This window comes from Camelus ferus, chromosome 3 (genome assembly GCF_009834535.1).
Source record: "Camelus ferus isolate YT-003-E chromosome 3, BCGSAC_Cfer_1.0, whole genome shotgun sequence".
NCBI lineage: Eukaryota > Metazoa > Chordata > Mammalia > Artiodactyla > Camelidae > Camelus > Camelus ferus.
The window spans coordinates 104447496-104469908 of record NC_045698.1 but is presented as its reverse complement, the minus strand read 5'-3'; the positions used below and the strand labels follow the sequence as shown (position 1 = coordinate 104469908).

The window sequence follows — 22413 nt, the reverse complement described above, 5'->3', positions numbered from 1 at the left end:
TATTCCTTTATTTCCTCCTTACATAGAACATTTATATAGCACTTTATGAACTACTTTCACAAATATGCATAAAGGACCTCACTTAACGCTCACAACACTTCAAGCAAGAGAAAGTAGTGTTAGTCTTTATTTGCAGATGATGATGACATGCACAGTGGGAAGGGATCTGCCCAACAGTGTACGAGCAGCCAGTGGTACAGCTGGGACCGGAACACCAGCATTCTGACCTCAAATCCTGAGCTTCTACCACTAGATCGCACCGCTTCAACAGTAGGAAGATAACCATTAAGAACTGACAAGAAAGAACATAATTAGTTGAAACATTAAGTTTTTATTATGATGAGAGTATAAAGTTTTATTTGGTAAGCAGTTTTAAAAATAACATTTTGTACAAGCGGGCAACCTCAGATTTCCCTAGATCTGCAAATGAATAGAAAAGTAGCAGCAAAGTAATACATTTCCAAAATAAAGTCCCAATCCTTGCTTCTATTTGGGGTTTCTAATTAAGAGATTTAATCTTCCAACTAATTATTCTGAGTAGTAATTTTTGCTTTAGCTCAAATTTCCACCTTCATTCTTACCTTTAGTTTATTAAACTGACAAAGACAGCTTTCCACTTACTCTTTCCTTTCCCTTCTCTGGAGACTCCTTAATACTCATTTACAAGAACAAGAGGCCATACATTATTATAACCTCTATGCCTTCGCTGAGGCTGGCAGTAAAAAGTCCAGTTACAATACTGTAAAGGCATCTAATTAGGGGGGAAAATTACTTAGGTTGTTGTTTTCTTCCTTGAGTATTAAAATAAACAAAAACTCTCTCAAACGTGACTTACTTTGGGTGGTTCACGAAACATCTGGTCCAGTGAAATAAACTCCAGGCTGGGCAACAATTCAATAAACTGGCCGAAGGAGTCCAGCTTCAAAGCATGACAGCGCACTAAGTTGATATCAACCAAGCGAGTCCATCTTGAGTGGTCTGTTGAAGAAATGACATGGCCAAAGAGAATGTAACTAAGACTTTCTCCATCACCCATGGATTTTGCTTGCTATGGGTCACAAAGATTTTCAAATCCTTTTTCTTTGAGTAAATTTTCTCTCATTTCATGATCTCTAAAACTTGATGACTCTAAATTATATGCTTCCTTACCTAATTTCATTGTGAAAACTAGATGGCTTGGAAATTTTTAACCTGAAACTAAGTCAGCCTTTATTTAAATGTGATCCACTTAAAAACCTACATGCTAGTTAAAGAAATGTCGGTGCATTCATTTAATACAACAGTAATGCAGCTATTAAGAAAATGAAGAACTAATATGGTTGCCAATGTGAAAAGCTCTCCAAAACATCCTTAGTGCGAAACACAAGCTATAGGAAAATGTATACATAGTAAGGTCCTTTGGATACATAAATCATTAAATGCTACATGTGTACAGGCTATAATATGCACAAAATAACCTGCCCAGAAGAATATACAAGAAACCGTTGACGGTGGTTACCTTTGAGAAGAGGAGACTTTTCATTTTGTACCTTTCTGTACTGTTTGATATTGTTTACCAAGTACATGTATTACTTTTAGTTTTTAAGTGTTAACAGGAGTTCTGAGTGATGGGATTATAGGCCAGTTTTTGTGTTCTTCTTTATACTCTTCTGTATTTAAGAAAACAAACAAACCAAAAACCCAATAAATGTTATTTTTTAAAAGCGATGTACGCCTGCTACAACCTCAAGTTTGTATTTCCCAGTAACTTTTTGGTGCAGCTGGGCCGGGGTAGAACTTCCCTCTCCTGGGTGACCCTTCTAATGAGTGATCTCAGCAGAGGCCCAAGAGCCCTACGACAGGCAGGCCTGGAGACGGGCTTCGTGAGGAGCTGTGGTGTCCCTGCGCAGTGGCGCAGAGAGCAGAGGAAGGCTAGTCTGCAGGTGTCAGTGACGGGGACTGGTTTGATATGGGGTTGTTACAACGAAAATTCTCTAGCTCTGAATTTATTTAAAGATTTGTGAATTTACGTATTTAAGAAAGGCCTTGAAAGAAACAAATCGCATTATTCTCTCAGGGAGGAAAATGTACTCCCCCCATGAGGAAAAACACCAAGCGCAAAGTGCACAGAAGTCACACTTCCATACACAAGGGATTAGGTAGGGAGAGGATATCTGAAACAGTCTAGGATTTTAGGGCAAGAGAAAATTTCACTACAAGTTAATATTTAATATGTCACCTAATTAAAGTTTTTTTTTTAATACATACGACTTTGTCTGTTCTGATGATACGCCATTTGAAAGTAACACAGAGAAAACTATAATATCCCAGGCAACAATTCCTAACCTTAATTTTACGTATCTGGACCAAAGAAATACATATAAAGATTAGGACAGTTAAATCTACAACCAGGACAGTGTAAATTTCTAAGCAGAGAATTTCAGGAGTTCAAAGAGGCACTGAATAAATTTCTAATTCAGTGATCAAAGGTTCCCAGAACTTGTATGAACAATCCATATAAAACATCTACAGTATTACATTAGGAATGCAATTCATGCCACACTCAGAAAACAAAGATAAATATTACTCTGACATCAATAAAATATAGCTTTATTTAAGCAGACAAGTACCTGAGATCCAATTGTATGGGTTATGTAGATGGGGGCAATTATAAATTGCCAGATATTTGATACAGGAAAAAACTTCATTGACTGCCTTCATCCCTATATCAGTGATAATACCAGGATTTTCCACCACATCAGCCAAACCATACTTCACCAGATCTGCATTAGCCATTCTGCCTGGAAAGAGAAATTGATTTAAAAAAAGATTCTTAAGTGTCATGGAGTGTTGCGAATTCTTTAGCTTAACATCCAGTATGATCACTGTCTATGATCGCTGTGTCATCTGCCCATCATCAGGTTCAGGTTCGGGTACAATTTTTGGTTAGGTTTTCTATATGAATGGTAGCATTTGTCTTGATAAATAAGAATTTTGTCAAGGGACAGCTAGTAGGAAAAAATTATCAACTGTTTAGAAAAGGGAAAATGTGCAAAAAGTCTTAAAAGCAAAACTAAAGGATATATTGTATCAGTTCATAACATTTATGGTGAAGTTTTAGTTTTAGCTTTTAAAAAGAAAAACAAAATCTTAAAAATGTAACTCTTTCACAGTATAAGGAAAAGGGTTTTGGAGTCGGGTGTGGCCATGTGTAGAGAAGGGTAAACTTGGGAATTCAGATTCATTTTTAGAACCCAGGTATTGGTTAGTAACTATGTACCTAACCCTAGAAATAGACTTCTGACTCAAACACACCCCCTCTCTCTGCCTTTGGGCTTTAGTGCCTACTGTCTCATCAGACTAGGGCGTGGGTTTAGTAAAAGAGGGTTCTCCATTCTAGATTATGCCATTGGAAATATACCCCTTCCCTTGCCTCCTATCATTATTCCTGCCATCTGCCTGCCCTTCACTCTACAGAATGGTCCACTTAACTATGAGAAATTTGAAGGAAAAAAGGGACTCTGTCTAGTTAGTTAAGAGTGACATTTTCAATGTCCAGCATAGTGCAGGAACCCAATAAATGTCTCTCACAGTCTTTGAAATCAACTGACACAAAGTACAAAGAAGATACGACTGCTCTGGTAAAGCTGCCCTGCACATTACAGGGATTTATACTTTTAGCTTGGACACATTTTCCACTCCCAATTTCACTTTCCATATAGTTCAGCCTCTCTCCTATAGTCCCTTTCTTTTTGTATTTACTGACATTTCTTGGAGATTTCACCTTAATCCATTCATTATAATTTAGCTGAGCAATTTTCTTTAGACTCCTGGGAAAAACTTCTTTCTTGTCCTTTGGACTCAAAACTTGCTTTCTCCCTTATGATCAAGTGGATCTTGAACTGACCCTGGGTGTTGCTGGCATAAATGCTGCAGCCTGACACGACAAATCCATGTCTTACATCCAATCCTTTGAGATCACCATTCTGTTCCTGCTCTTGGGGTCTCCTGATTGCTACACTCCCTCAAAAACCTGATGGCATCACCTAGGACTCATTTTTGTTTCCTTTTTTCTTTAGCCTGTAGGTCAGCTAAAAGTAAAAGCTACCATTCACTGAATGATTTCTAAGTGTCAGAAATTGTAATAATAAAAGTCCATGTTTTCCCATTTGTTAGATGGAGACAAGACCATTTCCTTCTTTTTTCTTGGGTGGTTTGAACCCAGGAAATAACTTACCTAAGGTCCATAATTAATAAAATTCCATCTCACTCCCTCTCTCCAAAGTCCCAGCACTAAAGACTACTCTATACAACTTGTGGTTTTCAATGGGTATTACAACCCTGTCACCTTCACATGAAGCTCTGAGGTCATAAATCTATGTACACAAAGAACCCCTCTCTAAGTATTCATCCTTTGGTCACTTTTCTTATATTCCTAATACATAGCACCTACTTTCCCGCACATCCAATTCCTCAGTCTAGCATGGTCACTTTTACCATAAATGTATGGAAGACAAAGGTGATTTTTTTTTTTTGCCAGACTCTTTGTAACAAAAAATTGGCACAAGTTTTACCAGGAGCCACCCCAACCTCCTGGAGAGATGCTTCAAAATGTAAATTACTGAGAAGAAAGAGATTAAGTGAAAGAGGGTAAGTAGTGACCCCTCATTCCTCTCTACATAGTCTGTCAGAAGCACCGGCACCTACTCTGGTACAGAATCCTAGACTGTCTTTGGAGTAACAAGAAGAGAACATATACAGAAGAAATGAATGAGCTGCAGCAAATATGAAAAAAGAATGGCTTATAAAAAGATCAAAACTAAGAGACTATTAAATAGGAAAGAGACTACGAAAACAAGTTATGTTGAAAATATAAGATAATGGAAGTCAAAAGGTAAAAGTGTTTTTCTATTGAAAATCTGTGTGGAGGGCAAAGAAAAACTATAGGGAAATAGCTGGTTATAAAGATAAGTCTCAAAGACAGTCTTTCAGTGGAACTAAATGTGGCCACCTTCAAAATGCAAAATTTGTCCAGTTTTGAGCTTTTGGGAAGAACAAAAAGAAAAAGATTGTAGGAAGAACACTAATTATCAATCTAATAATTTTAAGTTACTACAAAGATATTACAGAAAGAGAGAACGTTAACAACCTCATTTAAAATCAGAAAAGCCTGAAATGAAACAAATTAATTTTATATCAAATCACTACTCTAGTTTAGCATTTTAAAGTTACGTTGGTAAAAAGCTGATCATTTTCAAAGCTATATAAATTAAAAATGATTCCTGTGTTAAACTGGCTAGAAAGTAATGCTTAGATTTTTTAAAACCTTCACCTATATTAATGACAACTGCAACAAAGTAAAGACAAAACAAACTAAAAAACAAAAACAAAAAGAAAACTCAACTATTATTGTGACATATATCAGAAATGAAAAAGGACAACCAGTCATATTATTTAACCTGCACTGTCAAAGAAGAATTAAGCCTTCTTATGTTCTTCTACAATGCAAGTTAGAGCCAAAGGAAAAATGCCATCTCGTATGACAGTGAGAGTTTAACAAAGACTTGTTCCAAATCACATGGGTAAGAAACTAATTCTTGCAAAAATAAAAACATGCTGATGGTGGAAATGTTTTTGCATGTCTGACTAATGTTATGCTGTAAGAAAGTTTGAATAATGAATTGACATGCATTCAAACACAAAGGAATGAGTTCTCAATTGTAAATACATTCCAGAAAAGGCTGTCAACAAGCCTTCCAACAGCAATCATCATTAAATGAATACTGACCATTACGTGCTCACACTATCTGGAAAATCCAGAACCCAGCGGGCTTATTAAGGAAATGAAGAGCATGGGCAGGGAATGGGACCTCATCTGAGAGGACCATCAAAAGCTTCAAGAAGTGTGGCAGATGAAATTCAACAAATGGAACCAAGGATGACATTCTGTGAAAAAAATGAAGCAGAATGGGAAAGAAACTTGGGCAGCAAAGTGGAGACAATATCAAAAGTAGATAAGGATCTTTTTTGGGGCAGACTGTTAATCACCATTTTCTATAATATGCTAAAATCAGAGGCAATACAGGACCAAAATAATCACTGGCACTTCAAGTTCAAATTTTTCAAGAAGTGAGAACAAGAGTTTAGGTTGTTTTGTACTCAAGAAAATAGTGGCACCTCCCAATTCAGGTTTCAGCTTGTCAATTAAGTTCCCTACAGCAATTCTAAGGGAATTAAATGGATAATTTATTCTTACTCTGCAGCAAAAACTCATCTACATATCCCAGATGAAGGGTTTCAAACTGGGGAAACTCCAACTCTGCCATCTTTAGGGCAGAGAAGACGCCGTCTTTGGTTAGGGATGGCTGGATCCGAACTTCATGTAACCTATAAACACAGAGATACATATCAGAGTAAAATGAAAGCCATCAGAATCAAAGATTCTTCCGAATGTAAGGCTTTGAAATAAGTTTATTTTACTGAAGTGTCAAATGCAAACAATTTTTCTCCCCTCCATTAAAAAGTATCAGAGATTATTTCCTTTAAAAGAATACTATATAAAGTGTCAGTACATCTTAGGCATACAATAAAGTTACAATAAATAACAATGAATTATACAATAATGATTTATCCTTTAATAATAATACATCCTTTCCAGTATTTTCTTAAGCCTGATTAAGTCAAGGTGAGAATCTGCATCTGGTATTTCTTTACAACATTTTTAGGCTAACTACTAAGTCCCATTTTAACAAAGAGTATAGCTCTATAGTAGGTAACAATACCTATCTACTTAAACTTAGATATAGTTTTGTTTTATTTATATTCTTAATGTTCTATTGATGGAAAGCAAGACTTCTTAAAACAAATTTAAAAATGATTATTTAATTTAAATGTCATAAAAGTAAAGCAGAGATAGACGTTTGATATACATAGAAAATAGGAAATGTGGCATAAAGTGATATGAAAGATAGGTTGAAAACATAAAGATGTTGAAGGTCAGGACTCTAAAAAGCTGACTTAAAATACTGATTTCTGAATAGCAAATATTACCACCCACTAACCAAAACAATTCAAAAAATCTTTCAAAGGTTGAGACAATGGTTCCTGAGAGGACTACAGACTCAGGGCAGCAATACGGACTTCTTTTGGACTCTCAGGCACCCAGATAATTGACTGCTTTTCTCTAATGAGAACAAGCCCTTTCAGAGCTTGTTGGGTCCGGAGTGCAGCTCACCTGGTCATCGGTTATAAAGGAAGACAACCACTAAGTGAGTCTAAACAATTCCTTTGCATTTTAAATCTGAACAAGGCATGATTAAACATCATATACATATTTCCCCCAATTTTTGTTAAACAGGGAAAAACATATATATTCCAAGACATAAGACACAATGTGAAGAGGAAACATACCTACGGGCAGCAGTGATGATGAGGTAACCAAGATCTACTTCAAGTGCATTTTTGCAAGCTCCCAAAACAATAGTGTGCAAATTTCTAAAACCACCTAGTAAAAGGAGAAAGGGAAAAAACAAAATGATACAAACTTCATTTGACCAGAGCACTGTCAGTAAAGCATTTACACACAATTAGAAGGTAATGCTTTGTTTAGGCATCATCATTTTAGTGCTTGTGTATCCCACTGTGGTTTTAATTTGCATTTCCCTACTGATTAGTGAAATCTGTCATTTTTATGTTTATTGGCCATTTAATTATCCTCTTTTGTGAAGTCTTTTCTATTCAAAATGTTTTCCCATTTTTCCTACTTGGGTTTTCTGACCTTTTCTTAATAATTTTAGGAGTCCTTTATGTATTCTGGATACAAGCCCTTTGTCTGATATCGTATTACAAATAGCTTCTCCCATTCTATAGCCTGGCTTTTTAACTCTTAATAGTGCCTTTTGATGAACACAAAAATTTTAATTTAGCACAGTTTACCAACTTTTTTCTTTGTGGTAAGTGCTTTTTGGTACACTGTTTAAGAAATCTTTGCCTATCAAAGGTCAAGAAGACATGCTAACTTTTCTTTCAAAAACTTTTTTTTTACATTGGATCTATGATCCATCTGGAATTAACTTTTGTGTGAGGTACACTGGGTCCTTAAGTAAAATACAAGGGGAAGTCACTCTTAAATATTTATTAGGGAAGAAAAGTCTTGTTCCACTTTTAGGCCCCTTATACAAACTCTGCTTTTGGCAATTCTCTCCAGGTCTTCTCTCTAATGAATGATTCCACAGTAGTCATCTTTTCCCTTCTGACTTTATCCTATTAGCTACAGCCATGGAATAAAAATAATGCTGTTGATCTTGAGGGAACTTGCACCATCCCCTTAACACAATGTAATGAACACTTAGACCAGACTTGATTAACTGACAAAACGTCTAAAAATATACTGCATAGTCATATTTTAATGTATTAATGATAATGTCCATTTGTTACCAATGGTACTTGATGATTTTCCATTTGTATGCTGGATATCCAAAGTTATATTTTTAGTTCCCAGCTATGAATTATCTATATAGCTAAACTTGGTGTTTCTGTTGCAATGAGGAGATAACAGAATTCTATTACATATCACTTAAAATATAATTAACAAAGCTAAAGAGTAAAATGTTTTTTTCTTTTGAAAAGCCATTATCTGATGGATGGATCTAATATCCAACTTACAAACATGATAACATTTTATATACTATAAAGTATTAGACAAATGGTAAATTAACACTACCAATGCCTGAGTTCTTTTATAGACCTAAAGTGTCTAAGTCAAAAAACATCTCTCCTCAGCAAAAGGCACTAGGATATCTCCGTTCACATTTCTCAGAAAGATTCCAAATACAACATGAATTATTAACTAAGTACTAATATTTAAAAAGCCAGAAAACATGCCTTATCACTCTACTATTTATTTTGAGACTGCATAACATTGCATAAAAAGGAAATGAATATTAGCCCACACTCATGGTTACGTATTCTTCATCAAGTACATCAGATAGAAAGTGCAATTACTAACAAGTATTTTCTTTTAAAGACTCAGAGAAGAAGCTAAATAAAAGCTTAATGAATTTTCTACACTGATTTTTAAAATACTTTGTAACTAAAGAAAAATGAATACCTGATCTCCAACTGTCTTCAACTACATGTTGGATAAGGCCTCCAAGGAAAGGAACTCGAACCATTTCCAAATGTTCCAAGTTGCGGGCAGAGGCTAAGCCTGTTACTAAAGGGACATATTTCAAGGAGTTTGTGGGTCCTGGAGAAAAAAAATTTCAACGGAACAATGTAAACTGTCAAGATGAATTTTCAAATCAGTAACCGAAATGAATCTTATAAATAAATTCTACATCGGAAAATGACAGCCAAATGGTTGGCTCTCTGCAATTTATACTTCTCAATGGAAAAGAGAAAGTGTTAGTCTGTTAACCACATACTTATTCAGCTTCTGTTAACCATATATTTATTCAGCATAAGAATTTTTCAGTAATGTTGGAGAGATATTTAGTATTTTTGGTAGATTCCCTGAAGTCTCAATAATTTTGAGCTCAAAATAACTAAGGGGGAAAAGCCAAGCTGAAAATTTGATCTTTCACTCAAATAAATAGCTCAATGACTTAAACACCTCTCTACGTGACCAGTATTGTATTAGCTGTTACAGAAGATCACAAAAGATAGGATCCTATACATCAAACAGCTTGCAAATGACATGAACATAAAACTAACATGAATAATTATAAAGGGATAAAAAGGAAGAACATATCAAGTACAAAAATAAGATCTGATGTACTACATAAAAAAGAAAAAGGGGAAAGTAAATTGAAGAGGCAAAACTTGAAGAATGTATACAAGTAAAAAGAAGGAAGGAAGTGTCTACCTCCAGACATGGAAACAATAATAAAGAAAGACACTGAAGTGAAAACTGGTATGGTTGTTTGGGAACACCAAGTGGGCAGGCCTGACTGAAAGAAGGCATATCTTGAAAAGGAGTCAGAAATAATGATATCAAGAGGGGCTCTGGTCATCATGAACTCTGAAGCAGGACAGTTCTCACTTGACACACTAGGGGAACAGAAACACTGAAGGTTTCTGAACAGAAAACTAGTATCATAAAAGCAATGTTTTATGCTTTAAAGTCGATTAGGTCAGAGAACTATTTACATGCAGGATGATTAGGGGACCAGAGACAAAGAAAGTAAACAAAAATTTATTAAAACAATCCTATAAAAAGGTAAAAAGTTCCTATAAGGAATATGTAGATATTGTGACACTTTACTTTTTCTGCCAAGGGTCAAACACAAATCATATGTCTACTATCTTTAAAACAAAAGGTACATTTATCTTCATAAAGTAAGTTACAAAACATAAATAGTAACAGCACAATTTCATTTACAAATGTAGCTATGGAGTTTGCTTTAGGCATATATTTAGAATTCTGTATGTATAATTCCACAACTATGTACCATTACCTGCACAGTTCCTCATGACGAAAGTTCGTAAGCTGATGCAAAGAAAATCTTTGAACGGCTGTGGTTTAGTGAGTCTTACCCACTTCATATAAAGGTGCCTTAGCATTGGGATACAAGGAATTTCAGGAACATTCACCCCTAAAGTATATATACAAAAAAAGAACAAACAAGAAAATAACTAAAAGACTCTGTATTCCGTGTATAACAATCTATTTTTCAAGTTGATGATGTATATCCTTCATGGATAGCTTCGTGAGAACAAATTACCCAAGTAAAGTCTATCAAGATAACTTATTTAAAATAGGCTTCAACAATTTAAGCAAACCATGAACAGACTACTTTGTTATTTCTTTAGAAAAGGTATATGAGAAGATAGGATTTTTAAAGTATTTCTACATTTTATACATAAGTTTTTCTTGTAACTCTACAGTTTTCTAGGATACATTTTTCCCAGTAGATGTAAAAGGAAAAAAGGTTACTAAAAGCAGAATTAACAAGATGGGGGAGGAATACACAAAACTACTATTTGACTACCAATGTCCACTGCCCCATCAGTGGGAAACTAAATTTCTCAGAACAAAGGCAGGCTAGCTGGCTTTAAATATCATTGTTTCTGGATGGTATCCAGAGACAGAGATTAAAACTGTCTCTATAAATTTCTGAGTCTTAAGAATTTGTAAATGTGTGGCAGAAGCCAGTCAGCATGAATGAGAAAGTGAGAAACTTGTCAGCTGTTTTAATATTTCAAATTGATAAAGACATTTTATCCTTCTGATCACTAAATGGCTCACTACTACTAGGAATCATACCTGCAGAGAACCATGTCTGGAAGAAGGGGGATACAGAGTGGGAGGAAAAGTCCCGAGATATGGAAGAAGAAAGAAGATGGGTAACTTGAAAATTCTTATGGAAGGAAGCAGTTCAAGGAAGCTGCCCAAGAGTCTAAACATTGTAGACTAGGGAGAAGCCAAGGAAGTGACACAAGTCTCAGAGAAATCCAAGGATTCAGAGTGATGGCATTTAAAAAACAATAGCTGGCAAAACCAGTTTAATACAACTTTTAATCTTGAGTCAGCACACCCTGCTAGCAAAAGCAACTAGAAAAAGCAAAATCAAGAGTACTTGAATGGTTGGTTCTTTAAAAGCTAAATTCTGCAGAATGCTCCTACTATAAGGATTACTGCTTAACATAGTCCACCCAGAAAAGCATAGTTAGCTTTAGCTTTGAACTATGCATAAACACTGTATGGCAACAGATGGGAAGTAAAACTGGGGATTAGTCCAAAGGAAGAAAAGCAGAGGAAGTGAGGTACAAATTGAGACTCAAGACACAAAATTCACAAAGTTACATTTAACATCTACCATGATGGTGGTAGTTCTGATTAGGAAACCCAAAGTAGCAAGGGTGAGGCAGATCCAGACAAGACTGTTATACTCTATGCTCAATCCACATTTTACCCCAAATCCATTCTATAAACAAATGACACAATTACCTGTCTTCCCCAGCATGTTCATTAATTTACTATACACGTTTGTATCACCATCACAGTGTTAAACTGTTGAATTAATCAAATGAATTAATGCATTTCAACAAAATTTACCAAGGACTTATTATATTTGCAATGAACTATGGCAGGCATCATGGAAAATATAAAGATAAAAAAACACAGTCTCTGACATCACATACTATAAATTTTAGATATTATAGATTTTAGATATTACAGAATTCCTTTATTATCTGAAAATCCAAATTCAAACTAGATATCCAAGTCCTTAATCAGAACCACTTCTTGATCTTGTAAATGAAGGGTTGCTAGAGAACTTTACTCTTCTTCCATAATTGCGTACCTGAATCTTATTTAAGACCTACTTCTTATCATCCCTGTTGCTCTCCCTTCACCACTTGACCCAGTTTCAGAAATGCCCAGTTCTTTCAGGACCATCCCCAATACCTGAAATAATGCTTGGAACACAGCAGCTACTCAGTATGTATATTTTAAATAAAATGATGAAAAAATAGTAAAAGTCAGACTATAGTAAGAGGAGTATCTCCAAAGATGACAAATTAAATTTGAGAAAATATCCGTCTTTATCATTTTCTCAGGTTGAAATTATTGGGATACAATTTCAGAGGATATTTAGATGGAGAGTGCACACTGTGACCACTGCAAATAGGGTCTTTGAAATAAGATCACTTCTTCCTCATTTCTCAGGGAAAAAAAAGAAGTGGCAGTTTTCTATCGGCTCTGGGTTGAAGAACACAGGGGGATTTTCTGCTTGGAGAATATACATGTTACTAAGAGCTATCCGTGATGTTTTTATTCTGCGGTGTTCTAGAGCTCAGCTGTATAATAAAACAGCCACTTGCTACATGTGGCTATTTGATAAATTAACATAAAATAAAATCAAATATAAAAATTTAGTTCCTCTGTTTCACTACCCACAGTGGGTACCATATGGAATAGGTCAAATACAGGACGTTTCCATCATCACAGAAAGCTGTAGGGAAGAACGCTCCTCTGGAGGGTAGGACAAGTACCAAGTGGTGGATACTAGAGAGCAAGGGCAGGATTTTGCCTCATTCAAAAAACAAAGCAAAACAAAAAACCCAACAATTTTTAAAACTATTAAAACTGTCTTCCAAACAGAGAACATATTGGTTGTGAAATAGTAATTCTCTCACCTACTGTATTCTACCTGCTGTATTCCCTCTCCCCCACCACCCAGGACTCTTTAATGAGAAATCTGAATTTTTATGCGAGTCTCACAAGCATTTCTTTTGCCACCATCAATCAGCAAAGCCATTTCTAAAATCCTCATTATTCCCTTTTGGTGAATATTCAGTTGTATGGCATTTCAAGGAGTCACAAGCAGCCCAAGAAACATGTACTCACCAACTAAATGTAAAGTTTGAATTTTGGCTCCTATAGGAATTTTCAGTTTATTTTCAGGAGGAATTGGAAATGCTCCATTACGATTACGAAATTTCCCCAAAATATGAACATGCGGCATATATGTCCAAATGGATTCTACCAATTCCAAATGAGAAGTTTCCACACCCTACAAAATAATGCCGAAGCAAGCATAAGAAAGGCTTTTAATTTAGCATCCAAGGCTTCTATTTCTGTATCATAAGATGCTAACTATGCAATGGAATTTAAGTTTGTTGTGGATGAAATTTGCAAGTGAGTGAACATGTTCTATCATTCTTTGAATTTAGTATTTTATCAATCAGTTGATGTCAAATGTTCAACCAGGTGCACTTACCACTAGGTTTGGGCATGCCTGCAAAGCTTCCAGAACTCCTGGAATGCTAAAAGCCTCATGGCCCCGTACCCTTCGCCTCTCAAGGTATCTAGGGTGAAGGCCATATAGCTGTTCAACATCTGGCATCTTCTTCAATAGTGTCAGAAAACTGGAATCTGTGAAGCCTGAGAAGTTCAGAAGCATTTAGAGCCAAGCTCATCTTTCTACTGGTCAATATTGAGCAGGCACTTATAATTTTCATCAAAAGTTAAAAGAACAACAAAAAAAGAGATTTCCTTTTTAAATTTTCATAAGGCTAACACTACAGCTGAACAAATGGTTAAACAAAAGAATTCCTTTAGTAACAGAGGAAATGTGTCAAACTCCACTTATTCTGAATCGATACTTTACAGCTGACACTTTTAATTTATTATTCTCTTTTTTGTTGTAGCTGCTGCTTTTAAGGCACAGAAATCTTCAGCCAGGAACAATATGCTTTTAACCCAGATAGCTTGGACCTACTTGACTGGTAAGTGAGGAAGTACCACCCACCTAACCACCATCCTCCTCCCCTAAAGGTGCTCTGGTCCATAAAACCTCTAGGCTCTACACAGCACACAACTAAAAAAATGAGTAAGATATGAGCCCCATCTCCAGGAAGCTCACAACTTTAACCTAAATCCCATCTCAAACTAGATTCTCTTAGTTTATCCATTTCCCAATAATTACTTCTATCTTGTATTTAACTATCACTCTCATGACATTTTAGACAACTCATTCTCCTGAAAAAGACAGATGCAAGTTTGCTGAGAGAACTTAAGTGATCCAAAATGAGAGGATGCTGAGTGGACAGAAAACTATCGGGGTGTCCAGTTGTGTTTCACGGTGGGAATCAACTAGATGGGAAGAGAGAGACGGGTTACTTCCACCGCAGGAGCTGCCGGTGACGTAAGTGAGGAGAACAGGTCTCATACAGATGATACTTTATTACCTGGGGCTTTTTTGTTTTTAATGGAGGCTGTCAGAAAGCCAACTGTCTGCTCACTAATGACAAATGAAAATATTAATTTTCCAGAATAAAATTGAAGCCCCAAATCACATACTACAGTTTTCGAAAGTTGTTCTGCTTGTACAAGGCCTAACCTAGGTATGTTAACTTCAGAATCACAAAAATGAAGAGTAAGAAGGGACCTCAAAGACTACCTGGCCTAATTATAGTAACAGTTCTTACTGTTGTCTTGTACAGCAACTTTACTCACTGAGCCATTCAGTGTGTTAACCATTTTACATGTTTTCTTATCTATTCTCACAACCCAGTGAAAAAGGTTATCACAAATGTAAAAAATGAACTTGACCTCTGTCAATGTCCATCCTCTTTTGTTGTACATTACACATTACCTCTTACCAAAGAATGTGTAACGCTCCACCTTCTTTACAAAGATGGTGTGAGAGTACGGTTCAAACATATGTAAACCATAAAGTGCTATACAAAAACCTTAGTTAGCATTACTGTGTAGAGAATCAGAGTTTAAACTCCAGAGACTAGACCAAGGTGGCATTAGCAAAGCAGGGTTAGTGAGATCTTATTCTAGCCAAAGACTGTTTGCCTTGACTCTCTCACATTTGTTGCAGGGATGGGAAGCCTTGGGCTCACAGGTATTTATCACAGTCTAAAAGAAATCAGCAATGTGTAGACAAATTCTTTTCTAATTTGATAGGGGCAGAGATTTTAATTGAGATATTGTACCACACGGGAGCTCTGCTATCTTGTCTCTTTATGTAGTGCATTAACCCCATCTCCACAATTCCTACTGGCCTAACCTCTATTAAAAGTAAATCTAATAATGAGAAATGACAGTCATTTTCACAGTACCCTACTTTTTTTCTGTCTTGCTATAAATAATCACTCTCTGGAACATGATAAATCCTTCTCTCTTAGGATCGTTTCTTTTAAGTATCTGAATGCAAATATGGTCCGCCTCCCACCAAGCTAAGTTCTAGCCTCAAGACTTTGCAATGGTCTTCACAAAAAGATACAGTGATAAACTCTGGTCAACACAGTAGAACAGAACAAGACAATTATCTCCCTAGCCCTTCACTTCTATTAAGGCCCCATCCCTCCTTGGCTAGCCCCACAGCTTCATCACACTTTCATCAACAATATTCAGGATATGAATATTGTTGATAAAAGGCAGTAAAAAACAAAAGACATTCAAAATTGCTAAACGACAGTAACTAAAGGGCACCGATTAACAAATTGGTATTAACTGAAAAGAAGCCTGATTAGCCATTAAATATTAATGTTTCCCTTTCAAGTATGCTCTGCTTAACTAAAGTCATCAACTTTCTTTTCTGGTGGTCTTTTTAACTGAAGTCCATTTGTTGTGGTTAGACCACTACCTCGGAGTTCTTCACCTGCAAGGCCAATGCATTATTTGAGAAATCTCCAAGACCTAGTATAGGCCTTTTAAAAGTGCTAGAGAAATGAAAGTTCCAAAAGTACAATTTCTGTGGTCCACAACTAGAGCAGCTTTACAAAAATTAAAAAATATTTTTTAACCAAAAGGTGCCATTAAGGGGTACAGGAAAACTATGAAAACTTGCATCGTGTTAGAAAGGGCACTTTGTCTAACATGGCAGATATATATTTAATCAATCAAGGGTCAATAAGTAATCTCCAATCGTGTATTTGTGAAACAGACTAATGTAGCTTCTTATGGAGCAGGAAATGAAAAGAGACCACTAAAACAGGTAAAATGTATTTTATCAACCTAAATAATTTAGATAAAATCCAGCCTCCCTACCTACAAGATGCCTTAGACTGCCTATTCCAAGACAACAAGGAGCTTTTGATTGAAACATTATTATCAGTTTCCAGTAGGGCTCCCCTGTACATTACAGGCTAAATCCACTTACCACTTGGCATGTACTCCCACCACCGCCCTGCACAGAGATCCACAACCCTCACAACTCTCAGATATAGGGTTACTGCTTCCTTTAGCTTCCGGGAAAGACATTCCATACACATGATATCCTGCAGAGGGAGGTACCTTTGTGAGAAAAAGAAACTCATATTTATCAAATGGGTAAGTACTTCCTCTCACTGACAGGTTATTTTTTTCCTTCCTCCAATCTCCCACCCCTCGAATGAAATAAGACATTAGGAATATTCACATATTTTTAAGACTAATATGCATATATAGCTTTTTACTTAAAAAAATGAATCAGCAAATACTCAAGCATCTAAATAAAGTAGTGAGCTCGCTCCACAGAGCAGTTGATACATCCTGCTTTTCTCCTTTTAAGTTTTTACCAACAAAGAAAATAAAAAAAAAAAAAAAGGAAGGAAAAAATTTCAGTATATTTCAAGGCATGAGGCTAAGGAAACGTACAAAATATCAGAGAGAACTGATCAATCTGAACCTAACCAATATTATTTCATAGCTTTTATAGAATCCATTTCCTACCATGGCTAAAGAAGAATTCCTCTGCTCCTGTTCAACACCACCCAGAAACTCTATTATTTTCTTCATCAACAAATATGTACACTAAGTTTATATACTACACATTTTTTCCTAGATCTTTTACCTTTTAATCACATACTCTTATTAATAAAAGTATTGCATAAGCATTAAGTGAAAACACTCATCTGATTTACAATTTCCTCTTTTCCCACATCCCATTATCTCTTCCCTCCTGAAACTTTTCAACTACTTTTGTTCTGTTTTCAGTAATACCAATATATATTCTGAAAGATAGAAAATCTCATCTCTCTTTCTTAACACACCTCCAGGCATAACCTAGATTAAATTTTTTTTTTTTAAAGGCAAAAGCTACACTTTCTTGACTCGGTATTGTGTCACTGTTTCCGCAATTTTGCAAGCTAAGTTGTTTTCTTGTTTGCAACACAGCCCTCCCCCAGTCCTTTTTCTTCCCTTCTCTGTTCTGCTGTGTTCTCCACCCCTCTGGCGATCAGTTGACTTTGGCCAATGGAAGGCAGGGCAAAGGCTTTCAGCTAGTCCCCTAGCTGAACTAAATTCCTGAACATCCTTTATTGGTACCCTTAACCTTAACTACACCTCTCTAAATAATCCATTTATTAAATTATCTTCAGATTCCAGCCAAGTATAGCTTCTTTCCTGCTAGAACCCTCATTGATACAGTGGATGCTATTATTATTTCACTTTACAAGTGGTAAAATTGGCTCAGGAAAGTTAACCAGTAAAAAGTCAACAGCTAGGTAAGAGAGAAAGAGGAGGGATGTCAACAGGTGGGTCTGTCTAATTCCTAAAAATTAAGCTAATTCTAAAGGGAAGACCAAGTATGCCTGCTGAATATTTCTCTGCTCCATTCTCTTCTACTTCTGGCCCCCCTGCTTTTTCCTTTAAAACTATTTAAATAAAGAGAATAAAGTCACATCAAATTTTCTACCAAAAAAAAAAGCATTACTGCTAACTTAATTTATATTTTCCATAACTTAGACATAAGTAGGATAATTTTCAGAAACTACAGGACTACACATTTTATAAACAATGAAAAATATTGAATTTATTTTCTAAATAGTTTTGCCATTAAAACATTGCTTACCCAAATCATTGATTTTTATCCAAAGTATCTGCCTGAGTTAATATTATACCCCCTTGAAATATAAGTATCAGTAATCTTACGAAGATTATTTTATATCATATTTGCCCTTAGAAAACAAAATATATTTTTACTTCAAAGATAAGGCAAATGAAATATATTTTAGAAAAGATATGTTTAACGTATGGCAGGTACAGCAAAGATTAGGTTTCTTTTAAGGAAGCTGTAGTTTTTCTTGTTTCATGAAAACATGCTAAATAGTTACTACAAGACTACAAAATGATTCCTCAAATAAAAACTTCAGAAGCCTAAAAATAAATGTTTATTTTTAGAATAAGCATCTCATACCAAATTCAAGTAGGCAGCTTAGGTCACAGCTCTCCTTCCCTTCTGCCCATCTGCTGCATGCTTTTCCTTTATTACCAGGGTGACATCCTTCTACTTGACCCCACCCCTTCTATTTGAATATTCTATTTGAACTGCAAAATCTGATCTACTCTCAATTTAAAATATGGTCAAATTTGTTCAGGAATATGTCCTACCATTAGTTAGCAAACATCTACTCACATCCCTAGAAACAATTTTACCTATGCTTTCTTCTAGAAGAATTTTAATAGCTTCACTGTTTAATTCACTGATAAGTTTATAATTCAGTTTTCAGATATAAGAGATAAGAACATGCTTTTATTATTTTCTTCAAATGTTTTTAGGTTGTGAATTCATCACTGAATAATTCACTCAGTTTTTCCTCATTGATGTGACTACCAATTTTATCATAAACTAGGTCCCCATGTATATTTGAATCTACATAAGGAGCCTACACATGTTTATGTTTTACCCAAATGTCTGGCAAGATATCTTCTTCAGTACCAAATCTTTAATTATTGTATAATTTTAGAATACATTTGAACATCTGGTAGAGTTAGATTCTTTTTCTGAAAAATTTTGGCTACAGACTTTTTTTTTGCCAGATGAACTCTGGTATCCTGTTATGTTAAAAAAAATTCTGTTCTTTTAATTGGGCCTTCTATTTTCAGACGGAACTGAAACAAAACTACATTGTGTTACAGAATAACAAACTGCAGAAGATAGAAGCTAAAAATTTATACTAGAAAAGAAAAACAAAGTGCAGTGGTTCCCTAAAGTAAGTCTCTGTATCTATTCTAAAACATTAATCTGCAGATATTCAGTAATTTTTTAAAAATGCAAAATGTTTCTAGGTACTTCATGTATGGAAATATCCCCAAGGTAAATAATGTAAAACAACAGAAAATCCAGATGCTTAGAAAAGTTAATTGTATTATGTAAGAGAAAAATTAGAGGCAATTCAGATCAAAGAACATAAGAAAAAAGGTGAAAAGGTAATTACTGTGTCATAGTCAGTGGGATAGAAAGTGGTGACTAAAATGATACCTGTGATGTAGCAATGTGAAAAAGGGCACAACACAGTCATAACCATTAACTACTTACCAAGCATTTATGCCATGCAGTGTATTAAGTGCTTTAAAAGCATTGTCTCACTGAACCCTTATAATTACATCTGTATATCTACCACTGGTCCAGTGAGAGATTCAAACTCCAGTCTCTCCCTCTAGACACAAAGTATGTTAAGATTTGTTTATTCGAGTGGATAATGAAAGAAGAGAGTAGGGGAAATTGGAATGACAGCTTTTTTGGTTGTTTTTGTTTCTGTTTTTTTTTAATAGTAGTTGTACTACAGTTTAGATAAAAACAATTTAAAAAGATTTTGAAAGAAGTTTATCTCAAAACAACTTTAATATGTGCACTGCATGTAGTAATGATGGGTATGACTTCATAAAACTGGTTTTCAATTACTTACATATATGTGCATACTAAGCAAAATGTGTTTCTTACTATGGACTGTAGCCAAGAAGTCTGAAACCACTGCCTTACGTTATAAGCACATGCCACCGTAATAATGAAAGCCAGCAAATCTATCAGTCATTAAGAATTCCAAGAAGCCTGGAATGTTAACAGTTTAGACAACGGCTGTCCAATAGAACTTTACAAAGGAAATACTCTCTGTCTTCACTGTCTGTGCCATCCTATACAGTAGCCACTAGCCACATACAGCTAGTACACCTGAGGAACTGGACATTTTACTTCATTTAAACGTCACAGGTAGCTAGTAACTACCACACTGGACAGCACAGCTCTAGGTTTGCTCCTACTTACACAGTCCAGCTGGTGAAAGTCAACCACACAAAACCTTACCTAAAAATATGGCAAAGCACTTCATGTGAAAGTTGATTCATATAGTCCTTTGTTTCATCTGATATTGTTTCCTCAGGGATTTCATTATTCATGAGACACGTTTTAACACTTTTCTTTCGTGGACCCATAACTGTGTTATCTCCAGTGTCAAAGAGCAAATCTCTCCTCTTGGTTACTTGAGTTCAAAGCACCTGAAAGCAAGCAGAGAGAGTGTAGAAAACACACCAGACCCAGATGCAGAAATTATCCCAATAAAACCTAGGTAAAACAATGTCTGTTTTAGAATACAGGACACACAAAGGTAGTACTACTGACAATGGTGCAGACTACATTCAAATTAATAAAAATATTACACAAAAGGCACAGAACAGTTTTTTCTGAAGAGCAGTAGGGATTAAAATGTATTATTTAGAATGAGCAAAAAGCCAAGGAATGAGGAGTCTGGGATTCTCTGTACTCTGTTGCTTCCTAGCTAGTTCACTCTAGGTTTCACCAAGCATCAAATTCTTCAAATGTAAGGCAAGATCATTAAATCAGCTAGACAAAATCCCTTCCAACTCCAGGAGCTTGCGATTCTAGGACTGCCCCTAACATAGCAGAAGGAAGAAGACCCTTAGATTCTAGCCATGGATCTGCCACAAACTACTTCTACGAATTTAAGTCACCTTTTAAATTCTTCATTCTCCCACGTATAAAGCGAGGGGATCAGACTCCACCAGTGGGCCACATATCCTTTTATGGATCTGACAAAAACTATGGACAGCCTCCTCAAAAAACAAAAACAAAACACTCAATTTTATGTGTAACTTCAGAGGAAGAATAAAACCACTCTTCTCCCTCTCCCATAAATATTAAAGAGCAGAGGTTAATTCACTTTTGTATCAAATGCAAAACTGAATTAACCTCTGCTCCTGCTCCTTAGAGAGGTGAGGAAGAGGGGAAATAAGGGAGAAGGAAAGAGGAATGGAGTGGGGGAAAGAGATAAAGTCAGATGGTTTTTTTGTTTTATTTTGCTGATCAGGTTAAAAAGGAACTATGTGAAAATAGTCTCCTTTAAATAGCATTATCAATTATCTCTGGTAAGAATTCTGGAAAATTATCTGGACTCCAACGTAGAGAACTAGAGTTCAGAGCTTAAATTTAACCATGCTACAGTAATGTACATAATTGCTGTCCCAAATCAATCTCTAGCTTAAATAGTGTTTGCTCCTTTTTATGTACCAACTTTTTTGTTAGTTATAATCTGTACTATCAAAACTTTCTAAAGAGGACCACATGCTTCTATTTCCTTACAGTGCTGACTCAATAAAAGCATAAACTTTTCCTGATGACCTGAGGTTATCAATCTGAATATACAGTATATTCTGTGATATATTCTCAGGGACTACTGAACAATATGGAGTTCCTGGGGTTCCTCTGCTTCAGCAGTAAATGGGAGCAAACTACAAGGCCAAGTGAATTCTCATATTTCTTGTGCTTGTGTGTGTGTACTATGGTCTCTTCTTCCTTTACTGAAAGGTTATGTGCTGTTACTTGTGGCAGGTGTCAGCATGCTTGCTTCTCCCTGCACTTCATACGCGCACACACACACACCCCTCTAGTTTGTTGCTTCTAATTAGTTATGGCCTGGGAAACCAAAGAAATAAGCTTTTAGAATTGTGTGTGGATTAGTATCGACAGGCAACTAGTAGTATGAACCTAAGAAATTCTGTAAAGACTAGGCACATGAGCCACAGTTCAGTAAATTTGTGACATGACATCTATTTTGCCCTTTGAGAAGCTTATTTATATGTTATCCATCACATTTTGGCTAACAGATTCTTGGAGAAGTAAAGTTTACTCTCAGAACTCCCCACAAAAAAGTTATAAATGTGCTTATCCGTTTTCTGATCATCAGTGTCCACCTTTTCCT

General features: G+C 35.7%; 1 protein-coding gene across 5 annotated transcripts in view; it reads right to left on the bottom strand.

Annotated features, from left to right (window-relative positions):
• Positions 1 to 22413, bottom strand: part of FBXO38 (F-box protein 38) — a 50778-nt gene that overhangs the window by 21747 nt on the left and 6618 nt on the right. For 4 of the 5 annotated variants that reach the window (XM_014560756.2, XM_006186533.2, XM_006186534.2 and 1 more), the window contains exons 2-11: positions 20502 to 20692; positions 16599 to 16732; positions 13704 to 13867; positions 13331 to 13496; positions 10437 to 10574; positions 9089 to 9226; positions 7390 to 7483; positions 6236 to 6366; positions 2610 to 2780; positions 836 to 978 (exon numbers count right to left, since the gene is read on the bottom strand). In XM_014560756.2, coding sequence (XP_014416242.1) covers positions 836 to 978; positions 2610 to 2780; positions 6236 to 6366; positions 7390 to 7483; positions 9089 to 9226; positions 10437 to 10574; positions 13331 to 13496; positions 13704 to 13867; positions 16599 to 16732; positions 20502 to 20629 — 1407 coding nt within the window. In that variant the 5' untranslated portion in view covers positions 20630 to 20692. Of the gene's footprint in view, positions 1 to 835; positions 979 to 2609; positions 2781 to 6235; positions 6367 to 7389; positions 7484 to 9088; positions 9227 to 10436; positions 10575 to 13330; positions 13497 to 13703; positions 13868 to 16598; positions 16733 to 20501; positions 20693 to 22413 lie in introns of those variants that run through there. The other variant, XM_032477060.1, reaches the window with a different exon arrangement.